This window comes from Scophthalmus maximus, chromosome 20 (assembly GCF_022379125.1).
Source record: "Scophthalmus maximus strain ysfricsl-2021 chromosome 20, ASM2237912v1, whole genome shotgun sequence".
Classification (NCBI taxonomy): Eukaryota; Metazoa; Chordata; class Actinopteri; order Pleuronectiformes; family Scophthalmidae; genus Scophthalmus; species Scophthalmus maximus.
Genome location: NC_061534.1, coordinates 8,490,642 through 8,511,940, shown reverse-complemented (window position 1 = coordinate 8,511,940; position 21,299 = coordinate 8,490,642). Strand labels below are relative to the sequence as shown.

At 43.3% G+C, this 21,299-nt stretch overlaps 1 protein-coding gene across 9 annotated transcripts; it reads right to left on the bottom strand.

Moving 5' to 3' along the window:
• Positions 1-392: 392 nt before the first annotated feature.
• On the bottom strand, positions 393-20,965 carry rnf34b (ring finger protein 34b). Of its 9 annotated transcripts, none has more exons than XM_035608447.2 (9): positions 20,462-20,965; positions 10,198-10,253; positions 9,099-9,317; positions 6,278-6,760; positions 4,488-4,550; positions 4,152-4,353; positions 4,039-4,062; positions 3,788-3,829; positions 393-2,604 (listed from the first exon to the last, which is right to left on the bottom strand). In XM_035608447.2, exons 2-9 carry the CDS (start codon positions 10,204-10,206, stop codon positions 2,420-2,422), a joined length of 1,227 nt encoding a protein of 408 aa, XP_035464340.2. In that variant the 5' UTR covers positions 10,207-10,253; positions 20,462-20,965; the 3' UTR covers positions 393-2,419. The 9 variants fall into 9 exon arrangements, with proteins under 9 accessions (XP_035464340.2, XP_035464335.2, XP_035464337.2 ...); XM_035608442.2 differs by lacking the exon at positions 10,198-10,253 and adding an exon at positions 10,778-10,985 and having other exon boundaries at positions 20,462-20,540; XM_035608444.2 differs by having other exon boundaries at positions 10,124-10,253; positions 20,462-20,493.
• Positions 20,966-21,299: the final 334 nt, after the last annotated feature.

Here is a 21,299-nt window from a genome sequence, read left to right as displayed (position 1 = left end):
ATACACAGCACTTTCTCTGTCACACACCATTCACAGTGTGTCTTGCCCAAGGACACTTAGGCACGCAGACTGGAGGAACCAAGGATGGAACCACCGACCTTCGTGGTCAGTGGATGACCTCATGTAGAACGCGTGAATCCTGGGCAGGGATGGCAGACTCCACCACTAACACGTGGAAAAGAAATAACAGAATGTAGATATGTTGAGTGTCAGGTGGAAAAAAAAGGTGCCCACCATTAATGGTATTTAAATATGTTGTTAAATAAAAATCGTACAGATTAAAACAGTTAGTTTAAAAGTGTACAACATGCCAGGTGCAGTGTGGTCCGAACAAAACCAACCTAAACGTGTGGCAGGTTCTAAAATAAAGAGCATTTTTTTTTTTTACGTTCTGGTTTGTAGTACTGCATTTTATTGAATCTAATAAATCATTTTCTCTTGTTTACCAAAATAAAAAGGTTCAACATTCCAAAATATAAAGATCCAGGATTATGAGTGCTCATGTTACCCTCCTACTCTGATAATACTGTAGCTGCCCCACGAATGACATCTTTGAGAAACAGCAGCATCAACACGCAGACTTACAGAGTTACAGTGTTTGTTACAGTGCACGGTGTCAGTGTCAGTTTTTGATCCGAAGCGGACGACAACGAGATGTTGCTAGGAAGCGAGACCATGGCGCAACGTTAATGGCGAGAGAGGACTGAGGAACTCTCCTGACCAAAACTAGCAGAAATACATTCTGGAAAAAACAGTATATTCTTTATTCTTAAACCTCTGTACTGACTAGAATTTTAAATCATGTCGTCTCCCAGGTACATGGAAAAATATACATTTAATAACTTATCAGTAAACAACAATATAAACTATCTACGGTATGCGATTCACTTAACAGCAAATTAGCTTCTTTTTTTTTTTACATACCACAGGCATACTGTACACACGGATTTTTAGAGACATCGGAGTTAACTGGATCTCATGAAAAAAACAAAACGTGTTTCATTTGCATAACAGGTCAAAGGTCAAAGTAAACCAGGAGTCTTCTACCTCTCACTGTGTGATGGATGTTTGGAAGGACGCGTCGACAACATGACAAAAGAAAAAGGTATGTTGACGTTGACACTCAGAAAAGAGGAAGTAGCACCTGTTAGCTAAGATTCTACGTTGACGGACGACACAATGAAACATCGACACTTGGTTCGACCTGTAAATTAAACGGTATTGCTTGGTGGAAGTTATTTGAAATTAAAGAGGAAGTGAGTCTGCAAAATATAGTTGAAAATTCTTTGAGCTGCATCTCATGGTCTCCCCCCTGGAGAGTCATATGTCATCACCTCGGGCCACGAGAGGAAACTATCCGCCGAGGAAGACCGGGAACTGTGGTCGAAAGCTCGGGAAAAGTCAGTAAACAGGTTTGGATTTGTTTTACGTCGCACTGCTGTCTATTTCACACTTCAGTCGATGTAACAGTAAATGCAGCGCTGCGTGTGACGTGACTGAGCGGCGGTTACACTGTTCGTGTTGTCGGCAGAAATCACATCTGTGCACTGAATTTTTTAGACGGGAAAAAATGGCAACTCCCATTCACACAGTAGGTGTTCGAAAAGTATACACAAACACATGTTTGTTTTCCAAGAAGTTCATTTGAGAAAACAGGAAAAGAAAAAAAAGAGTAAACTATCACACCAAGCTCGCTGGTTATGAGATGCATGTAGCTACAGTGAAACTCGAACCCAAATATCCATCAAAGGCAGAATGTTTGGCACCTCACAGCCTCCCGCGCGTGAGGCGAGACGACTCGGTGCATGTGGTGCTCAAATGAACAAAGAGAGATTTTCTAAAAACACGTGTAAGTCTCTCTTTTTTTTTTTTGTCTGATATTGCACATCCTAAAGAACACTGAGGGAGATGACACGGTGTCATGTGGCATGACTGTGTAAACCGTATTGACTCAAACCCTGGGATCTTATATTTTTCTCTGCGCTGCTTCTCTTCACCGCACGGAACAAATCCGATCCACGTTCCCAGTAACCACAGGACCACTGTCCTCTCCTCTCCTCTGCTGTGAGCAGAATCTAAACACAGAACGGCGAGTAGAAAGTGATGGCAGGGGTTCTGCTGTGTGTTTATCAGACCCAGGAGAGAGAGAATGAGTGTCCCGGTGCAGCTGATGACTGTCCGCCAGGGAGGAGAGGTGCGACTGGAACATGAGTAAGTATGAGCGGGGGGGGGTTAACCGTGGTAGGCCAGAGGCAACCGTCTGATTTCAAAGACCGGGAAGTTGCTCGCGCCCTGCTTGCAGCATTCGGCCCTGCGAGACGTCATGCACAGCAGTTCATCCTCAGTGAGAAAGTCAGAGCTCGGGCCACGTGCACACGCCTCGAGGGGCGGCTCCGCCACGCGCACACGCTCAAGAGTTTTAAGACTTGAAGACATGCACGGCCCGCACCACGTACTGCCTGCAGATGGGGCACTCGCTCATCCTCTTGCCACATTTGGTGCAGGTGACCATGTGACCACATTCCAGCAGCACGCAGTCGATGATGGCGTCCATGCAGATGCGACACAAGTTTTCGTCGGCCGCCAGCTGAGCCTTGACACCATCTGTGGACGGAAATGTGAAGTTATGTTCCATTGACAACGGCTTCTCTCTCTCCGAGGCTCATTAACAAACTGTGCGGATGCTCAGTGATGTTGTGATGTCGCACGAAGCTTAAGCTCTCGCAGTCGAGGGTTATTCAGCAGAACATCGTTCACCTCTGCCGGGCTCTACTGTGACCAGCTGGAGAGTCTCACTTCCAAATCTCTCCTCTCCAGTGGGTTACTGCAGCCATTAAGTCCAAATCTTTATGAAAATGTTTTTTCAGCATTGTCCAAATCTAATAATGTCCACATGTGCTACGCATAAACGGCTTTGGTTTAGTGGTATTAAGAAAAACAAAAACAGCAGACGGGTCAGAGAGGTTTTAGATCTCCAATTTGAGTTGAGATATAAAACAAGTCATTTCAACAACATTAAACTGAACCTGAAGGTCTTTGAGTCACCATGGACAAGAAGTAAAAACTCCGTCTGCTGATGAAGATCATGTGAGAGTGACAGAACAGCTACTCGGTGGACATGTTGGTGAGAATGTTTTATCAAAAGCATTAAATTGATTAAAAAACTATAGAACTATATATATCTGTATAACTATAGAAAACTAAACACACAAAAACATTTTTTCTCAAGTGCCACAAATCAATCATGGCACTGGATAATGGGAGTTGAATGTCTGACAGCTGACTGATCCGCTCGCCGGCTTAAATCTGCCTCCTGTCGCTCGCCTCTCTAAAAAAGCCAATAGAGCAGCAGTCCGTCCACTGTCCCGGCACATCTGACTGTTAATGTGACCGTCGAGCCCTTATCAACCAAGAGAGCGCTGAGCAAGTCTGACAATGTAATTACACCTGACGAAGACACGCTGCCACCCAAGTAATACGATGACTCATCAAGAGGTAAGAGCTCTTAGTGCGTTAATGACGGAACGAGAGGCCGTTCTCCAGGATGGAATGAGATGATGCACAATGGAAAAGGGGAGAAGAGTGATGGAACGTGGAGATGCCGATAAAGACGGGAGATAATGACTCAATTGGCCATAATATGATAATATACAGGATGATGTGAAGGATCAAGAGGCTGTGGCATGCTTATGCTGTTTATCACTGTGAGATGATCAGTGCAATGTACAGTATCTGTTCATGGCGGATATGCAAGAGGTGGCTTTTAATAAACAAAAAAACATCTTACCTCCAACTCCACTGTTGCAGAGAGGTGGAGGATATGCAACCACTTCAAACATAAGAATAAGGCAATAACAAAGAAAATCTATTAGTTTAGGAAACAACGGATTTGTCCATAAATATAAAAAACAACAACAACGCTGAAGCAGCGAACGAAAAACAGATTTGATTTTGTGCGTTACATAAGACAAGGCAAGTAAGTCACATATCATCATGTCGTATCACAACCTCAAATATGATAATCAAAAGCACAATTACCTGCAGTTATGCTCACATTTTCCACTGAAAAAAAGAGACAAAAATGGTTATTATTTTCATCATATAGAAAACCAGAGGTCAAACAGTTGTATAAAAAAATGGAAAACGCTTACTGGATTTCCTGTTCTGCTCGTTCTCTCTGTAGAGTCGGTGCACTCGCTCCAGCAGCTCCCACTTCTCGCAGCAGCCGGAGTAATTGACAAAGTTCCTGGCGAGAATCTCTTTCAGCTGGCGGACGGAGAGGTTCTCTATCGCGGCTTCGTTGTCCAGATCGGACAGTGACGCCCTGATCCTCCTCTGTGTCGCCGGGCTGACCTACAATTCACAACATGAAAAGGTGCTAGAGTCACTAAATGAGCAGCAACAGCTCTTTTACTTCTAGTATCAAGACTGATACTGACACTGTTCAGTTCTGTAAATATGTAAAAAAAACCAAAAAAACATCACACCTCTATGATATTTTCAGTGGGCTCCAGGTTCAAGAGGGACGCTGTTGGAGTATCCTCGTGCTCCTGTGTAGGTGGAAATCGACACACTCAAGTCAATTCAAGTTTGTCACAGCTGCTCAGCCTATTGAAACATTGAATATTTACTGATTCATCACCCAAATTATCAAATCACTCCACTTGTGTGTGGTGTGGGACCAACATGCTTACAGCCTGAGTGTCAATGTCAAATGATGCGGAAAAAAAAAAATATGTCCTTGAATTTTGTAGTTTGAAAGAATATAATTTATCATTATCATTAACAAGTATTAAAAGTATCCTGTTTGTAAAAATCAGCTAATACTTAAAAAATACGGGTTTTCGGCTCAGCCCAGGCTCCATACATCAAATAAAAATAAATGGTGCAGACTGCACCTCACAACACTGCGATGGCAGTTTGTAAAAATCATTTGTCGTCGACACCTTAAGACACGTGCTAGCGGGTGGCGCTGCGCTCCGTAGTTTTGGCCTAGTGGTCAGTACCTGAGGTCGTGGGTCCCTGGCCAGAACAGTAAAATGACAACAACAACAAGGAGAAAGAAACAAGCTCTCTTCAAAATCGCATACTGCCCCTTTAACCAGCTATTTATATTCAATTCAATTCAATTCCTTTTTTCTTTCCATCTATTTTATCATAAATGCTTTTAACTGCTTTTATGTGATCTACTTAGTGCAACTCTATTATTATTATTATATTTCACATTGCACATAACTGCATGTGTCATGTCACTATTTTGGTCCAATTACGTTTGAGCGATCACGCCCGTGGTAAAAGACAGGCTAGTTTAATTAGCTCAAGATGGATATCACCCTGAAACTGCAGAACCCCCCCGGTGCATTCAAGTCATCAGTGAACATGCAGAGTCCCAAATGTATGAACCGAACCGTGACTTAAAAAAAAAAAATAAATGTAGGTCTGAACTGAGCCATGCATTTTGGAGAATCGTTACATCCCTTAGTAATAATACACTTACAGCCGACATACAAAGAGGAGGGTAAAAAAAAGGGTTGGACCATAGTGTTTGTGTTGTTTAGCTGCAGCTGTGATGCTGTGGGGATTCTCAACCTGTGTGGCTGTTACGTAACAGACTCAGCCTGTGTCTCGCACGCACGCACGCACGCACGCACGCACGCACGCACGCACGCACGCACACACACACTTGAACTTCTATTTTTGTGAGGACACTGATTTACATAATGCATCCCCCAAGCTCCTCACCCAACCCTTAACCATCAACGTGAACTTTTAAACAATTAACCTATAAATCAAAGATAGAAGTACAAGTACACACACACATACACGCACGCAGAGCTAACACAGCTGTTTCCAGATGTCACGTGGACATCAGACAAGCCAGTGGTGCTGAGTTTTTTCCAATGTCAGTGGAGGGAAATCAAATCGACACATTTTGTGGATTTTCATGGAGAAACACTACTAACACAAATCACCACGAGCCAAAGTAAAAGACAAGAAGAAAGGAATGAAATAGACAAATTTCATTAGGGGTATTTGTTTGTCAGGGAGTTGAAAGGAAGAAGCCTTCGCCTGACTTAAAGCCGTCACGGAGAAACTTGTTAATAGATTCACCTTTGAATTTAATTGTCTTCGATAGAATGAGGACGGATGTGAAGGAAGTGTGGCATATGTGGATGAGTGAATGCATGTGTGTGTGTGTGTGTGTGTGTGTGTGTGTGTGTGTGTGTGTGTGTGTGTGTGTGTGTGTGTGTGTGTGAACGTTAGCTGTGTGTCAGACCTGGCTGGTGGTCCCTGAGCTGTCACTTGGGCTGAGCACGTCTCCCTGAGAGGCGGAGAGGACTGACTGTTCAGAGGCGGAGCGCGTGGCAGAGCGGGGCGAGGCAGCGTGCGAGTGCAGACTGTCTGTGTCATCTCCCCCTTCCTCCTCCTCCTCTTCCTCTTCCTCCTCATGCGTGTCCTCCTCTTCCTCGTCTTCGTCCTCCTCCTCCTCGTCGTCCTCTTCCAACACCGCTCTCTGGGTCTCCCTTGCTCCCTGATGACAGAGCACCAGGTCCACCAGGTCCTCTTTCTCCCTGCACATGTCGGTGGGGATGTTGCGCAGCAGCAGGTACTGCCGCAGGTCCTTCACACGGAGCTGCATGAGCCGCGGCCGCTGGAAAGCCGTGCCGCGCAGCAGGTGGCAGGTTGTGCAGCAGCGCAGGTTCTCCTGCAGCACCGAGCACAGGGCGCAGAAACTCTTCCTGCAGTCGCAGCAGATGTGCTGGAGGGAGGAGGAGAAGAAGACAGTCAGTGGTTGACGTGATGTGCTCAGCGATTCTTTTTCTTCTGACTGAAGCAACCAAACTCATCTGCAGAGTAAATTCATCAAAACATGTCATTTAAGAAAGTGAAGTTTTTCATTATTTCTAAGTAGGCCCCGATGTCGGACTTCTGTTGGCATATTAAACTATTAATCCTCCACGTCACTTTAGATGAATAAATTAACCATGGCAGGGACTTGATTAATTTGAGCTATGGAAAATGGGTCATATGATGGAACTGAGCTCACTGCAGTTTCTGTTCACAATGTTTTAGTTTGCACCAGAATAACTGATCAACCCATGGTTTTACTTGCAAGATATTGTTGATTAATACTGAGCGATAATCCTGACTTACAATGTATTGATTTTCAGTGGAATTCCAGCATGATGACATTTTTATCAATTGCCTCAAATGTCAGCTTTCGGTGCATTTAGCTATTTTCTAGCATTCTAAACTTAATATCTTTGCGCTGTTGAACAAATGCATTTTTAAGATCTTGGGAAATGTAAAATAATAATAATGGAGAAACCATTTCTTGTATGCTCAGTCATTCTCCAGGAAAGGATAACGAAGAGAGATGTAAACTGTCTATAGTTCCTGGGGATGTTTGACATTTTACAGGCTTAAGACTGTCTCCGGGTGCAGAGCAGCGGAGTGGACTGACACTTCAAATGGGCTGGAAAGCAGGTCGGCCACGGCTGTAAACATTTTTCTTATCAGTGGTGCACACATAGGCTCCGGTCCACCAGGAGCACATTTCCACCGCAGCAGATACCGTCCTTCGGTCATTTGCTGCTAATCCTCCGCCACGTCTCTTTTCATTCCGGAAATATCACGCTCACGCACAAACGTGTGTATCGAGGGAATCGACCCGCGCCGCCAGACGGGCACCCGGTGTGTGGATGACGATAGTGCGATCTGAAGCTGCGAGCGCAGAGGAAGGGCACGCGGGCACTGCCGCGTTTCCATCAGTGTCTCAAAGCATCTGACTGTCAGACAGACACAGTTACACTCTGACATGGGCCGCTCCTGGAAATACCAGGATGAATATGTATGGTGTATGTTCCTGACGGGATAATTAACTGTCATTCCCTGAGCTGACTTTTTAGTTTTTAGGCTGCATTATAATTTCAAGCTGTAGTGAAAGACATACGCAGATGTTTTACTTGAGCAAAAATACCAATACAACCCTCTACACAGCCCAACACTGTTTGCCCTTATTCAAAATCACACTAAGTGAGAATGTGTAAGCAGCATTTTAACTTTTATGCGTGAAGGTGGAGCTACTTTTAACTACAGAGCTTCGTTTTTTCTTGATTTAGTTTAGTTCACTGGTTCCCATCAGCCTTTGGGCCCCCAAGGGTCACAGGATTGAATATGAGAGGTCATAAGATTAAAAATAAAAGGATACTTTAACCTCTTTTTGCACAGGTGAAAGATTTAAATGAAAATATCAAAGACATTTGGAACAAATATCAAACCTTGGTGGAAATGGTAGCAACTGATAATGTGAAAGGTAGTAACTGCCGTTGACAGATAAATGCGATGGAGTAAAAAGTAAAGTGTAGTGAGTCACATCAACCGGAAATACTCAAGTTAAGTACAAGTACCTCCAAATTGTACTTCCATATAGTAGTTGAGTAAATGTACTTTACTTCAAGAAATAACTTCCTGTTATTTGTATTTCCGTTAACTCTTGAAAAGGGTGTGTATTGTATTGTTTCAACCTCCCAAAATGAAGCACATTCATGACTTGAATCTCTCTTAACCCTAACCCGATGACGGAAAAACAACATGCAGCCTTTACAATTGTTGGATTCGGTTCACACTGAATTTAAAAAAATATATTTTGCAGACTTTAAAATGAAAAAGGTCACTGTTCAGAAAGTGAATCAGTAATTATGGATGTCAGTGTTTCCTTGAATGCATCATGAATGAGCAGTCCCTCTCACAACTGCACGCAATGTTTGCGTAATTCACACGCGCACACACAAAAAAAACGCTGAGTAAATGTGGAATGTGAAGGATTATTCAAGCACGTTCTGTCACTGCAAGTTGATTTGAATGTAGCACTGTAGCATCGACCTTGGGGGGGAACAGGCAGCTGGTATAATAATTCTGAACATAAGATTTTAAATTTAAAAAACAAAAACATCATATGCGCTGTCTCCAATTTTAGAAAACAGCTCCCATTGTTGCTGAATGCCACCATACTGTAGATTACTGCTTCAAACAGTATTGAAGAACTTGTCACTGGTCTTTGAAAGCATTTTACACGCGGCACAACTCTCGTTCACCTTGCGTCTGAAGACGGAGAAGGCCAGTCCGCAGGCCTTGCACAGCTGCCCAGCGCTCCCTGAGCTGGTGGGTGGGTAGGTGGAGTAGCCGGCGCTGGGGGCGAAGCGGAAGGGCCCCGCCCCTGCTCCAAAGCCTGGCTGCTGCGCCCGCACTGTGCCCGTGCCCATCACTTCGTTCAGCAGCCCGCAGCATGACGCCCACATGGACGACGCCCCCGCCTGTGAAAAAACACAAACAGAGACACTGAAAATATAATACACATTTTCCACTTTTTTCTCTTTAATAGTAATAATAATAATCATTATTATTATTTATTTATGAAGCAAATAGGCACAAAGTGCTTCCCAAGGTCAAAATAAAACACATGCAACATGAAAAGGACAAAACATAAAGCATATGTAATATTAAAATAATTACAAAGTGTAAATAATGAAAGGCATGCATCAAAACATGCACATAAACATTGCAGGTATGCATACAATGAATCATATACTGCACACAGCTTCGAGGTCAGAAAATCTCCTTAATCCACACTTTGTGACAGTATCATATGTATTATGATTATGAATCAGCTTGTTCCAGCTCCTCATTGATGCTAAACAATACTTCTACTTATTCATTATTTAATCCCTGAACTCCATATTTGTTATTGCTGCACTTAAACGGAATCTTCTGCATGTATACAACAAGTCGTTTTATTAAAATTTCAAAATACTAAACCCACCAAATTAGAGGTGTGTTTGCACATTTTGGGATCTGTGTATATATATAAATTATGTTTTATTTCTATCTAAACTAGAAAGAGTAGCAATGGGTTTTATTCTCTGATGATCGGCTCTCGTGTATTTTTGGGAGAATCATCTGTAAATAACTCTCATACTTTTTTCAGTCCTGGATCGTGTATGCAATCTGCGCTCGGCTCCCAACAACCTCCGCAAAACAAAGTAGGGCAGCTCGTATGTCGCCTGAGACTAGAAAAATCCAGGGCAAGAAAAAGTCAAATGATTCACTACTGACTGCAAACCTGAAATGTCGTGAGCACATGGTGATAAAAACTGCAGGCAACTTTTTTAGTGAATGAAGTCAGGGGGGACATGCCTCTCTCATCCTCGGAGGAAATTACACCCTCGGAGAGAAGGCTGCTGCTGAAACACCTGTTCAAATATAGGTTGAGCAAATGATTATTATCAAACAGTTCAGTGGCCTCATGTCCTGTATGAAATGATCTTTTCATTGGTCATTTCTCTTTATTTTTCAAGAAACTAGAAGACAATGTACTTATTACAATCACAGATTATATTTTTCCTTGTGTGGCTCGGGGAGATGGTGTCCCTTACAGGGTTAAGTGAGTAAAACGAGGAAGAGAATGGATGAGGAAGAGAGGAGGGAGGGGGAGAGAGAGACCGGCAGCACATTATCGAGAGTGCTCTTTAGAAAGACCCTTCGAGGTTAGAGATAATTAGACCGAAGTAGACCCTTAGAAGCTTCTATTAATCTCCAAAGAGATCTGCTGGTTAAAAGTCTCAGCCGCTGCATTATTTTCTACAATCTGATAAACAAATGAAGCCACGCGGAAACGAGATGATGTGCGAGCATGTGAGTCTGAGCAAGAACAAAACAAGAAGATGTGGCATGTTGTGTTGACTCTGTGATGTCCTTAAGGAAACTTGCAGACTACCTTTAAGTCAGAGTATTCAGCCTGTGAAGTAACGGCGAGAGCCCACCCGGAGAGAATCAGTCGGACGTGTTTGCCGAGCACGAGACGGGCCAGAGACAGGGAGCAAAGATGGCGTGATGGGAGCCACGGCTCCTTGGAGCATACTGATGAGACGGGGTGGGAGGGGGAGGTCAGCGAGGAGAGAATATGTCTTCTGTTGTTCCCCAGCCTGCAGAATCAATAGCTGACATGAGCATAATGTACGCCCCTCTGTGGTTGCCCGGCCCCGTGCAGAAGGTGATGGAGTTCACACGGTCCTGCCACATCTCTCCTTAAGGCGGCGCTCTGCGCTCGACTTGTCACAAACACCCTGTGATCTGACCTCACCCATCTGCTTAGGGATCCGTTACGTAATCTTAGGAACAAGGCCCTATATGTGGAGTCACGGTGTGGAGGAGGTGGAAGGTCTGCTTTGTTTGATACATGACTAAAAGTGTGTAATCAAACATTTTCTGTTTATCGCCTGGCTTCTCCCTTGGCTTCTATATATGCGCACAATAAAACCACTTGAATTGTTTGCCCGAGGCTTAAACTTGACCTGATGTTCAGATGTTAAAAAGTCTTGCAGGTCAGACACAACCCTCCTCGTGAGGGAGTGAAGCCAGTAAAAAGGAATATTTACTGCGTTACCGCAGCAGTTGTCTTCCCAGTGAAAACGGTGTCGTCTGGCTTCGAGCCAGCAGCACGAGATCCCTCTGTCACTTCAATTAGCACACTGTAAGCTCCACGGGGAGGGAGTCCCGGGCAAAACAAGTGACAAGAGCAAACATCACATGTACTAACACTGCTCTTCGTTGTATCGTTTGTGTTTCACACACCTCTGCAAGTGCTGCATTGTAATAACCTATTTTGTCATCCCAATCACCTCTGGACACTTTGAGTGCCACGTCTGAGCCAAATAATTGTGATATTTTGTCACACAGCGAACACACCGAGACCCAGTTTGTGCACAAACAAACCCGAGAGGGCAAAGGCAGCAAAAAGTAACTGTGGCACAGATTTAATTAGACACACGGAAGGAAAATCAGCAGTGTTCAGGGCCCTTGTGTGGACGAACAGCGATCTGACCCCATAAAAAAAATAACTCTTGAGGATCAAAACACCAAAACTGTATTGACACAGACATGGTGTAACCATACGGGACAGAACCAGAGAAAATCTAAGTGGGTCACGTGAAGGTTGGAGCCTTTAACTAGAACTGAAAGGAGTCAGGAATGGAGAGACACTGATTTATTTACTGCACAAAATGTTCACTTTCACAGATTTGTCATTAATGCATCGTAAGTGTCAGTGTCTATTAAATCAAGTGAATTAAACACCTGAAAACAACCAGGTCGCCTGATTGTCTAATGGTTACGGCACTTGACCACATAACGGGGAGCATCCACATCCCTTTGTCACATGCCATACTCTATCTTTCTTGTATCTAAACACAATAGGTTCGAAAAGAGAGAAGAGAAATGCTTAAAAAATAAATCAAATCAAAACAAATATTTGTATAAATCCATTGTCCTTGAGGTGCAACACGTGTCCACCACATCCAAATAGAGCTATTTAAAGGGAATTCCATAAATTTTACACATCAAAGTGTGATATCAGGTCTTGGGGAGAACTACTACCACATGATAAATTGCCTCGTGGCATCGATTGTGATCCTTTTTTACGCTGTCCCTCTTTAGTCTGAATGTTGGTATACAGTGCTAAATTGATGGAGGACTGCATACTGTAAAACAAAATCTCTGACAGATTACAAACTCTATGTAATGGCAATGTCCACCAAGCATGATATAGCGATCAATACTCGGATACAGTACATATCAAAGTGAGAGTATTGTGATGCTTGCAGTGTTAACAACTGCGGGTTTTGTAGAGAGCGTCATCATTCATCATCATCGTCATATTTCCATCATGAACTGTCTCTCTCACACACATTTCATTTCCTCTGTCTGTTTGCCGAGTCCCGCTTTTCTCTGGAAATGTCACTCAACGCTGTGACAAGTGAATTTCGGCTGCCCGGCTGCTCAGACCGGGGGAGCAATATTGAAAATAAACAAATTCATTTTCAGCCTTTTTGTCGTTTGTCTAAAATGATAAGACTCAAAGTGTAATTTTTCATTTAGAAAAACATCACTCAATTGGGCGCGAGGTTGCACGCGATTCAGTGATGTGAGGCCGGAGCCTGCAGACATCACACCCAGCGAAGTCTGGAGAGATATGCACATAAACCCCGGCTAGCGGCTAAGTTTGGATTTTTGTCTGCGAAAAAATAACAGTTTTAAACAGTTAACTCCGCTGGGCAGAGGAGAACGTGGGGAGGATTTAGCCTGGAGAATATTTTTTGGGTTCAGCAATGCAAGCAGATATTGCCTGCTGCAGAGATTGTCCTGGAATATTAAAGCATAACCAGACTGTTTTACAACCACCACCAGAAATCTTCTGCGCCCCCCGGACTCTCTTTATAGCTTCAGACCTCTTCATCCACTTTAGAAGTCAGCCCCTAAGTCAACCGAGGCTCAGACTGGAATAAGGTATGAGCCACTGTGGAGTGTGACATCTTATAATCTCAGCAGAGATACGTGTTTGCATCCATGTATATATATATATATATATATATATAGATGCATATGCATTATGAAATGTCATAGATCAAGTCATGGGGCTACATCCCTGGTTAAGAACCTCTTGTCTTCCACAAACCTTATACTTATATATATATAGTTCTGCAGTGAACTTTATGATAAAAAGTGGGGAGCTAAGGGACATTTCTCATTTCTGTAATTTACAAATATGGAAGCAAAAATACAAAATAACAATCATTATTTTTTTCCTAAAATTCCAACCCTGACTGAAAACCGAAGGTGAAGATTAGAATTATTGCAATTATTGCAGCTGCATTGAGGAGGTACTTGTGAATCAATCCAACTCAAGCGATACATTTGGTCATCTTTATTGCATCCCAAATTAATAGCAACACTTACTAATTTTGTCAGACTGAGTGTTTAGTATTTACAGTGGGTGCTTGGGGGAACCCCTCTGTTCTGGCACAGGACGATATCTGAATAAATAAATACATAATAAATGCTCAGACACAGTCCCTGTACGTCAAAGCAGTAGAGGGTGAATGAGAATGAGTCAATGCATGGACTGTGTTCACTTTTCAAAATCAGGCCTGTCACCTTTAAAAAGGACGCATCCGATCACTAAACAACAATAACAGGTGATTAACTGTCAGATGCATCAGACAGCAGCACCATATTTTTCCCCTGTGTATGATGATATCCATGATGTATGATGACGGTGACGATGGTCCTGCTGCACTGTAACCTTTCCCCGTGTGGCACAGACCTGCCGCCACCAGCGCACCGATGACATCATCGCCCATCATCTTGGTTATGATCGAGTCCTGAGCTCGAGCTGCCGGAAACACGCAGCATCACCTTCTCTCCTCTGTGCTGCTGCTGCAGCCTCCACCACGGAGAGAGGAAGGAGACCCCCGGTGGAAACCTGACACAGCTCGGACCTGAGAGGTGATCCCCCCCCCTCTCTCTGTGCACCGTGAGACGTCTCCCAAACATCCCCGCACTCTCTCAATGACCGCAGTCTCTATCTCGTTAGAGCGGATTAAAGAGCCCGACGATGAATGGACGTCGCTCCGCCGGCTCCAGTCCACTGAACCATCCCGGTGGAGGTCAAACCGGACTCATTAATAAAGAAAAGAGAGAGAGAGAGAAAAGGGACAACACACTGGACCTACTGTCTATCGGAACCACGGCGGGGAAGCGGTTCCGAGGCTGCACGCTCGCCAAGACAAGCGACAAAAGAGCAGGAGCAGCGGCGGCAAGTGGCAGAACCACGACGAAACAGTCGATTCGGCATTAAAAGGCAGGCCAGTTGACGCAAGGGCCACTAAGTGCACACAAACAACACGAATTGACATTAGGATGGAGGCATTCCTCTGCCTCTCGGTGCAGCATCGTGCGCAAACACAGCACCCCCCCCCCCCCCAGCAGTCGGCCTCGTTAGTGAATCCGCACCATAAAATAAAGAATTGCAGGTGGAATATCTCGTACCTTCATTGCGCCTCCCGTGTGAGGAATTTGCCGAGTAATGTCAGGACGACGACCATGGCTAGTGCACGGGGAATCAAACCATTACGTCTTCCCTCTCCCCCGACTTGTGTGTGTGTGTGTGTGTGTGGAGTGTAGGCATAACGTAATGGCCAACGGAGCCGCAGCCAACCACGGCGCGGACAGAGGCGCCGTTATCTTTAGCAGCCAATCCGCCTCCACATGTCGCCGGAGTGGGCGTTCCGTGCCGTGCGTAAAGACGCATGTTCGAGCCTGACGGACGCGTCATGCCATCCTCACACAGCCTCGGTCTCACATGTCCAGTCGACAATAAGCGTGGTGGTGAGTGGAATGCGATCAGCTGCAGCGGCCCTGATTCAAATTTGGCTCATTTTTAATATTATTATTTATTAGTTTTAGTTTTAGTTTTATTTTCAGGTTTAGGAATTTAAATAATCGACTTAGTTGCGAGGACAAATATATTTATAGCTTTATAAACGTGAGCCTCTATATTTATTATTGTCTTATTTCCATCTGGAAGCAAAATCAAGCGATACATCATGATATTAAACGTAATCTCTGTTTGTTTTATTCAAAAAGCAAAAGCCTCTACAATCTTATTTTTCTTCACCGAACCACTAAGCCTTTGCATATGCATGTGCGCGTGCCTGTGCGCGTGCGTGTAATGTACTGTATGCACAGGAGGCTGCTGTCTGCAGTGAGGAGATTAAAGGGGTTTTCTTCCGTCACAGCGCCTGTGCGACCCACTGTGAGCCAGCAGGGGGCAGCAGATAGCGCTGCATCATCGGTATTGTCATCGTTCAGACACTGCTGAGCCGCAGGGGGAGGAAGGCCCCTCGTGTTGTTCCTGCTTTGTAATGCATCCCAAAAAATCACACAGAATTCAAAGGCTGCGTAGTTGCTGCAGCAGTTGTGCAGGAGACAAAAGTACAAGCAAGGTGTCTGTTTCACGACCAGCGATGATGCAACTACTGTATTACGCTGCTGCTCTGCCCGAGTCCCTTTAAATTCTCTTGCCATTTCCAGTAGACATCAAACAGTGGCGCTATTACGTGGATTTTATTTCACACAGCCACATTAAAAGATCCGTAGTGGCCCCCGGCCAAGAGTGACACACTTTAGAGCTTTAGGAACGGGCCTGAATATTCCCCCACAGGGTTCAAACATCAAAGTTGTGTTGGAATGTGGAAGTGTACAAACTCTTTTCTCACATGTGAAATTATTTTTCCAGAAAAACCAGTTGCAGATAGATGACGAATGTGACTATGTAACTTATTTTTCCCCACTTATAACAGTGCCATGCAATGCAGATACATCAGGTTTTATTTGCCCAGGTTTTGAAATCTGAGATGTGTGACATCAAATACAGTGAGGTGAATGAAATTGTGTGTGACATCATAAAACATTAATATGCTCCTTTTTAGCGATGGCTACAAAATATAATGAATCTAAAGCAGAGGCAGGATGGCAGATTATAAAAATAAGTTTTAGAAAAAAATATCGATTCATTTACATCTACAGCATCGACTCTGAATGCATCAGTGGGTGAAAGGTACAGTCTGCAGAGAGGTTCTCTCTCTCTTTCTCTCTCTCTCTCCCTCTCTCTCCCTCTCTTTCCCCCTCTCTCTCCCCCTCTCTCCCTCTGTCCGTCTGTGATTTGTTTGTGCTGTTAAGAGAATCCTCTTAGTCTGTTGATCTGTTTCCTGTTTGTGTCGAACCTTTGTTATTCTTGCATCTTTGTTTGTTTTCATTCAGTTTTCACCCACCGCAAAATGCAGTTATCTTGTAAAAAAAACATCACATCTGCTCCCCGTTCTTCATGGGAAAGTCCAAAATCTATGAACACACACATACTGAATCATATCTGAAGTTTAACTGATGTCTCACACTCCCATGTGGGCCTATATGTGTTGAACTCAGATTTAGAGGGACAACAGAGGAGCTTTTCTCTCTTTAGCAGATGAGTAACAAGAAATCAACCTTCTAGTGTCAAACTCTGCACACATACATCATCCGTGTGGAGAGATCTTTTGGACTATCAGATGACAAAAAATTGTTAAAAATGTCCCATCATATTTACTCTGAGTCCAAGGTGTCGTCTTCATTATGCTTATTTTTCCTGATCGATTGGCGAAACCCCTGACATGTTACATTTATGATAATATAAAACTGGAAGCTGGAACCGTGGCAATTTTGTTTTAATCAATTACATAAACTCTCAATTAACAAAATTGTTATCGACTAATTTTCCTGCCAATCGATCACCTAGGTGTTTCAGCCCCGCAGCTTCAGAGTTGTTCATCATTTAAGTGAAGCGTAATAATTAAGATAGCACACTCTCAAACACTTTCTTTCTTCTCACGCTTCATCCCGTCAGTGCTTCCTCCTCTCACAGCTGCATCCAATGTTCATGCAGTTACACAACTCAGCCGATGCATCGTCCAATTCTTAAACTCTGCTTCCAATTGTGCAGTTCATGACAGAGGCAGCCACGTCATGGAAACTACATTTGAACATTACAACATATCAACTAGGAAATCGGGTTTTTCCCCCACACACGACTCAACACGTTTTTACAAGCTTGGATAAGAAGCAGGTGATGACTTCAGACTTTGTAGGGGGATTTTTGGCTCCTAAAAAATGGTGGAGCGAGTCCAACAAGATTGTCTCCAGATTTGTGAGATATGAGCAACAGAACGTACATTGCCCCCCCCCCCCCCCCACACACACACACACACACACACACACACACACACACACACACACACACACACACACACACACACACACACACACACACACACACACACACACACACACACACACACACGGTGAGGAGCTGTTCTGTGCTGCCAACAAGTGCCACTAGATGGCGCATGAATTCTTTCCAAAAGATTCTGCTGCTCATCGTGTGTTTGATTTAAGATTTATATTTCTGGAGAAGTCACAACCTACTTGGCATTACTGGCAAATACGTAAACATTTATAATTAGAGTAGCAAATGGCGTCACCCGTTGCCACAGACACTGACAGGATCGTCAACCTGAGGATTGGACGCAAGGGATCCAGTTTTCCCAGTTTGCCCGTCAGCTAGTTGGACAGGTTTTTTTTCTTGTTGTCAGCTCTGCTGTACACTGGGTCATTTTAGTCAGTTGTGACTCTGGGTTAGTTCACCACTGACCCCCCAGCCTGTGTGGCCGATGAAGTGCGACATCTAGTGGCAGTGGATGTATGGTACGTAACCTTTAAGTAGTTTGCTGACAATACTTCTGTCCATTTGAGAATGCAGGACTTTTACTTGTGATGGAGTATTTTGCAGTGCAAGAAGCCAGCACAAACTGCATTATAATCTCACGCCGTATTAACAGAGCTCCTCTTTATTGCAGGGAAGGGAGGTTGTGAGCGGTTGCACTGCGAAAGAAAACATTCCCTCCGCCTCCCACATCGCCGAGCAGCGTGTACCAGCACGTGGCCTGATATTGGTCATCCCACACGGATAACAAGGGCAATGAAAAGTGACTTCGCTGAACCATTGGTTTAGGAAACAAGTGTATCTGAAAAAAATCAATGCAAAGAATTTTAAATGAGGAAAGTTAATCATCTTAACATTTGCACATGCCAGTTGTTAACAAAACTCTTTAGCAAAGACAAAAGGTCTAAGTGTATAGTACGTGGAGGAACGTGCTCTCAAAATCTCCATTTCAAAGTTTGGCATCAAATTCACATGTAAGTACCATTTTACTGTTCTTGCTGTTGTTTGTCAGTTTTAACTCTGGCAGTACAGCACATTATATTTTCACGTTCAGTTTTTGCAGTATTAAGCAATTTTTTTTGCTTTTAATTAATCTGAATTGTTACGTGCTCTTAGAGAATTTAAATGACATTTTATAACCTCTTCCCTTTTCTTAAAAATATCACCTTGAGATCCTTTGTCATCAAGCTAAAACAGGGCTGTTTCCACAGCCCACGAGATACATTATATAAATTTCCCTCCCTACCAAATAGCATTGATATGATATTAATCTGTTTTACTTCGAAAGTAAAAGTCGTCAGACAGTTATTGTTGAAATGATGTGAAGTTTGAGAATAACATTTCCTGAAGTACCTCAAAGCTGTACTTAACTGTACATACATAACATTTCCTGGAGTATATGCTTTGTCGCATTTATATTTATGCTTTGAGACACTGTTTATCTCTGACAGACTGCACAGACGTGAAGGATGTGAACCACTATCAGTCGGAAGGTTGTTTCAGCGTTGGCTATAAACCGATCCAGTGTAATTTGACGCTCCTCTGTTTAGAGGGACAAACGGGAGTAGAAGATGGATGGCCTCAGGCTCTCCCCCTGCAAACAGGAAAATGCCTCGCTAGCAAAGCTTCTACAAGTCAGCAGGATGTTTCTATTATTCTGCATCTGACAGGTCCATACAGGGCGGGCACCGTTCTCATCCACACACACAATATTAGATGCTGACATGGAAACTAGGTGCATGGGTACTTCAATTTATCCCTGAAGGGTTAAAGCAATTACTAACCTCCATAGCTATGATATCCAAATTATGCCTGACGTAGGTTCGAGTATATACAGGACAAAGTTATTCTGATCAACATAAAATGTGAGAGCAGGTCCCACCTTTCTTTGTTTAACGACATGATATGAAATCAAAATCGATTGATTGTTATATGTTGGACGTTTTAGCCTTGGTGGTGATTTTCAAAAAGCAAAAATATTCTTGGGACCCTGCACAACAACGTACACAACTAAAAACATTAAAGATATCACATCTCCAGGAAAGTGGGTGTGGGAGTCCCTTCATTTTCCCTATAATCAATATTTACATAATTGAAACTGCTTGTAATGTGAAAGCGGCTGGTCGCAGTGATTCATACACAGAGAATCCTCATCAGACTCTCCAGTTCCCCTCATCTCCATGAAGCTTTGTCTTTCAGCTCATTAAAGCTCAAAAAGAAAAACTCCAGTGAGCAGCACCTGCCGAGTCAGTGACCAGCTGATCGACACAGCGGAGCATTTACATGGCAGCTATGTATCTGGAGATTTGCCGAAGGACCAGAGACCAGGAAAGAGCTAAAGGAGATTCATCAGATGTTTGTTTTCGCATTGATGACTTTTAATGTTTTACACAACCGAGCCCTAATCCAACGAGCCCACGTTTGGTTTCGGTTTCGACCCAGTTGAGACAAGTCGCATCTAATTATGCTAACCATTAAACAACATTAGCTACACAGCATGCGCACAGACGGGGAGAAACTCTGCTACACGCCAATACCATCAGTTTTAACCTAAACTAAAAACACACTTCAAACACCAAGCAACTAAATCAGCACATGGCATAAACACAACCATTGCACATGTCCATGTCCACATATGACGTCATGATACTTCATGCTAACAATGCTACATATATCACAGACTGCGAAGATGCCAACGTTGTTAGTCGTATCACTCTTCGACCAACCGTCATCGAACAAGTAGCCGAAGAAGAGAGAGAAAAAAACGTTTGTATCAAACAGCGACATACATAAATGATGTCTTACCTTTGATGTTTTGTCATGATAACTTGTGTTGTGATCCATTGATCTGCTTCCGCTAAGCTAGCACAAAGGCTACTCATCACGTTGAGATGTTAAACGGCCTGTTTCCAGCGCTGTTTGCCGCCAAGCTGGTGTTTCTAACGTAAACCGGCTTCGACCAATCAAATTCCTCACAGCGTGTTCGCCCCTCTCAAAGTTAGCGAATGGTGTTGTTGACGGGGATTTCGACTCTGACGTCATTACGCAGCACTGCAAAGATCGTTTTTAAGAGACAGATGAGCACTCGTCTTTGTTAAAACAGATGTAATACACTAACAGAGAGTAAGTGAAATTAAACGAGTTTTGCCGCATGAAACATCACGTGGAACAGCTGTGCCAAGTTGTTCCAATTTGGAGAGTCTGTCTGAACACGTCCCTACTGGCACAGATAATTTTCAGAAGTTTATTGGGTTTATCTGCATGATTACAGAGGGGATATTCACTCAGTTTTTTTTTTTAGGAAGACATGAAATCTTTTATTTATGTTGTGTTCCATTTTCATTTACTCGGACCCAGTAACATTTATACTAATGTTTTTTTTTTTTTGTAAGTGTTACCTTTATATAGATACCAAGATTATTCGCACAGACCTTGTAGTTGCAGAAATGCTTCCATTTCTGTGAATTTTAATTAATGTTATTTTAATGTAATTATTTAAGTCTATTGTAGTTTTTGATCCTTTTGTTAAGCACTGTGTAACTTTGGTAAGAAAAGTGCTCTACAACTAAAACTTATTGTTACTATGGACAGAAACATGAAACAAATAAACAACAAATAAATTTAGCTCTATACCGGCTGGATG

Coding starts and splice junctions, on each gene's coding strand:
- rnf34b (XM_035608442.2), bottom strand. CDS start 20,538: ATGAGTAGCCTTTGTGCTAGCTTAGCGGAAGCAGATCAATGGATCACA. Junction 9,318..10,777: donor CTGAATACTCTGACTTAAAG/GTAGTCTGCAAG, acceptor GTTTTTTCACAG/GCGGGGGCGTCGTCCATGTG. Junction 3,830..4,038: donor AAATGTGAGCATAACTGCAG/GTAATTGTGCTT, acceptor TTATGTTTGAAG/TGGTTGCATATCCTCCACCT.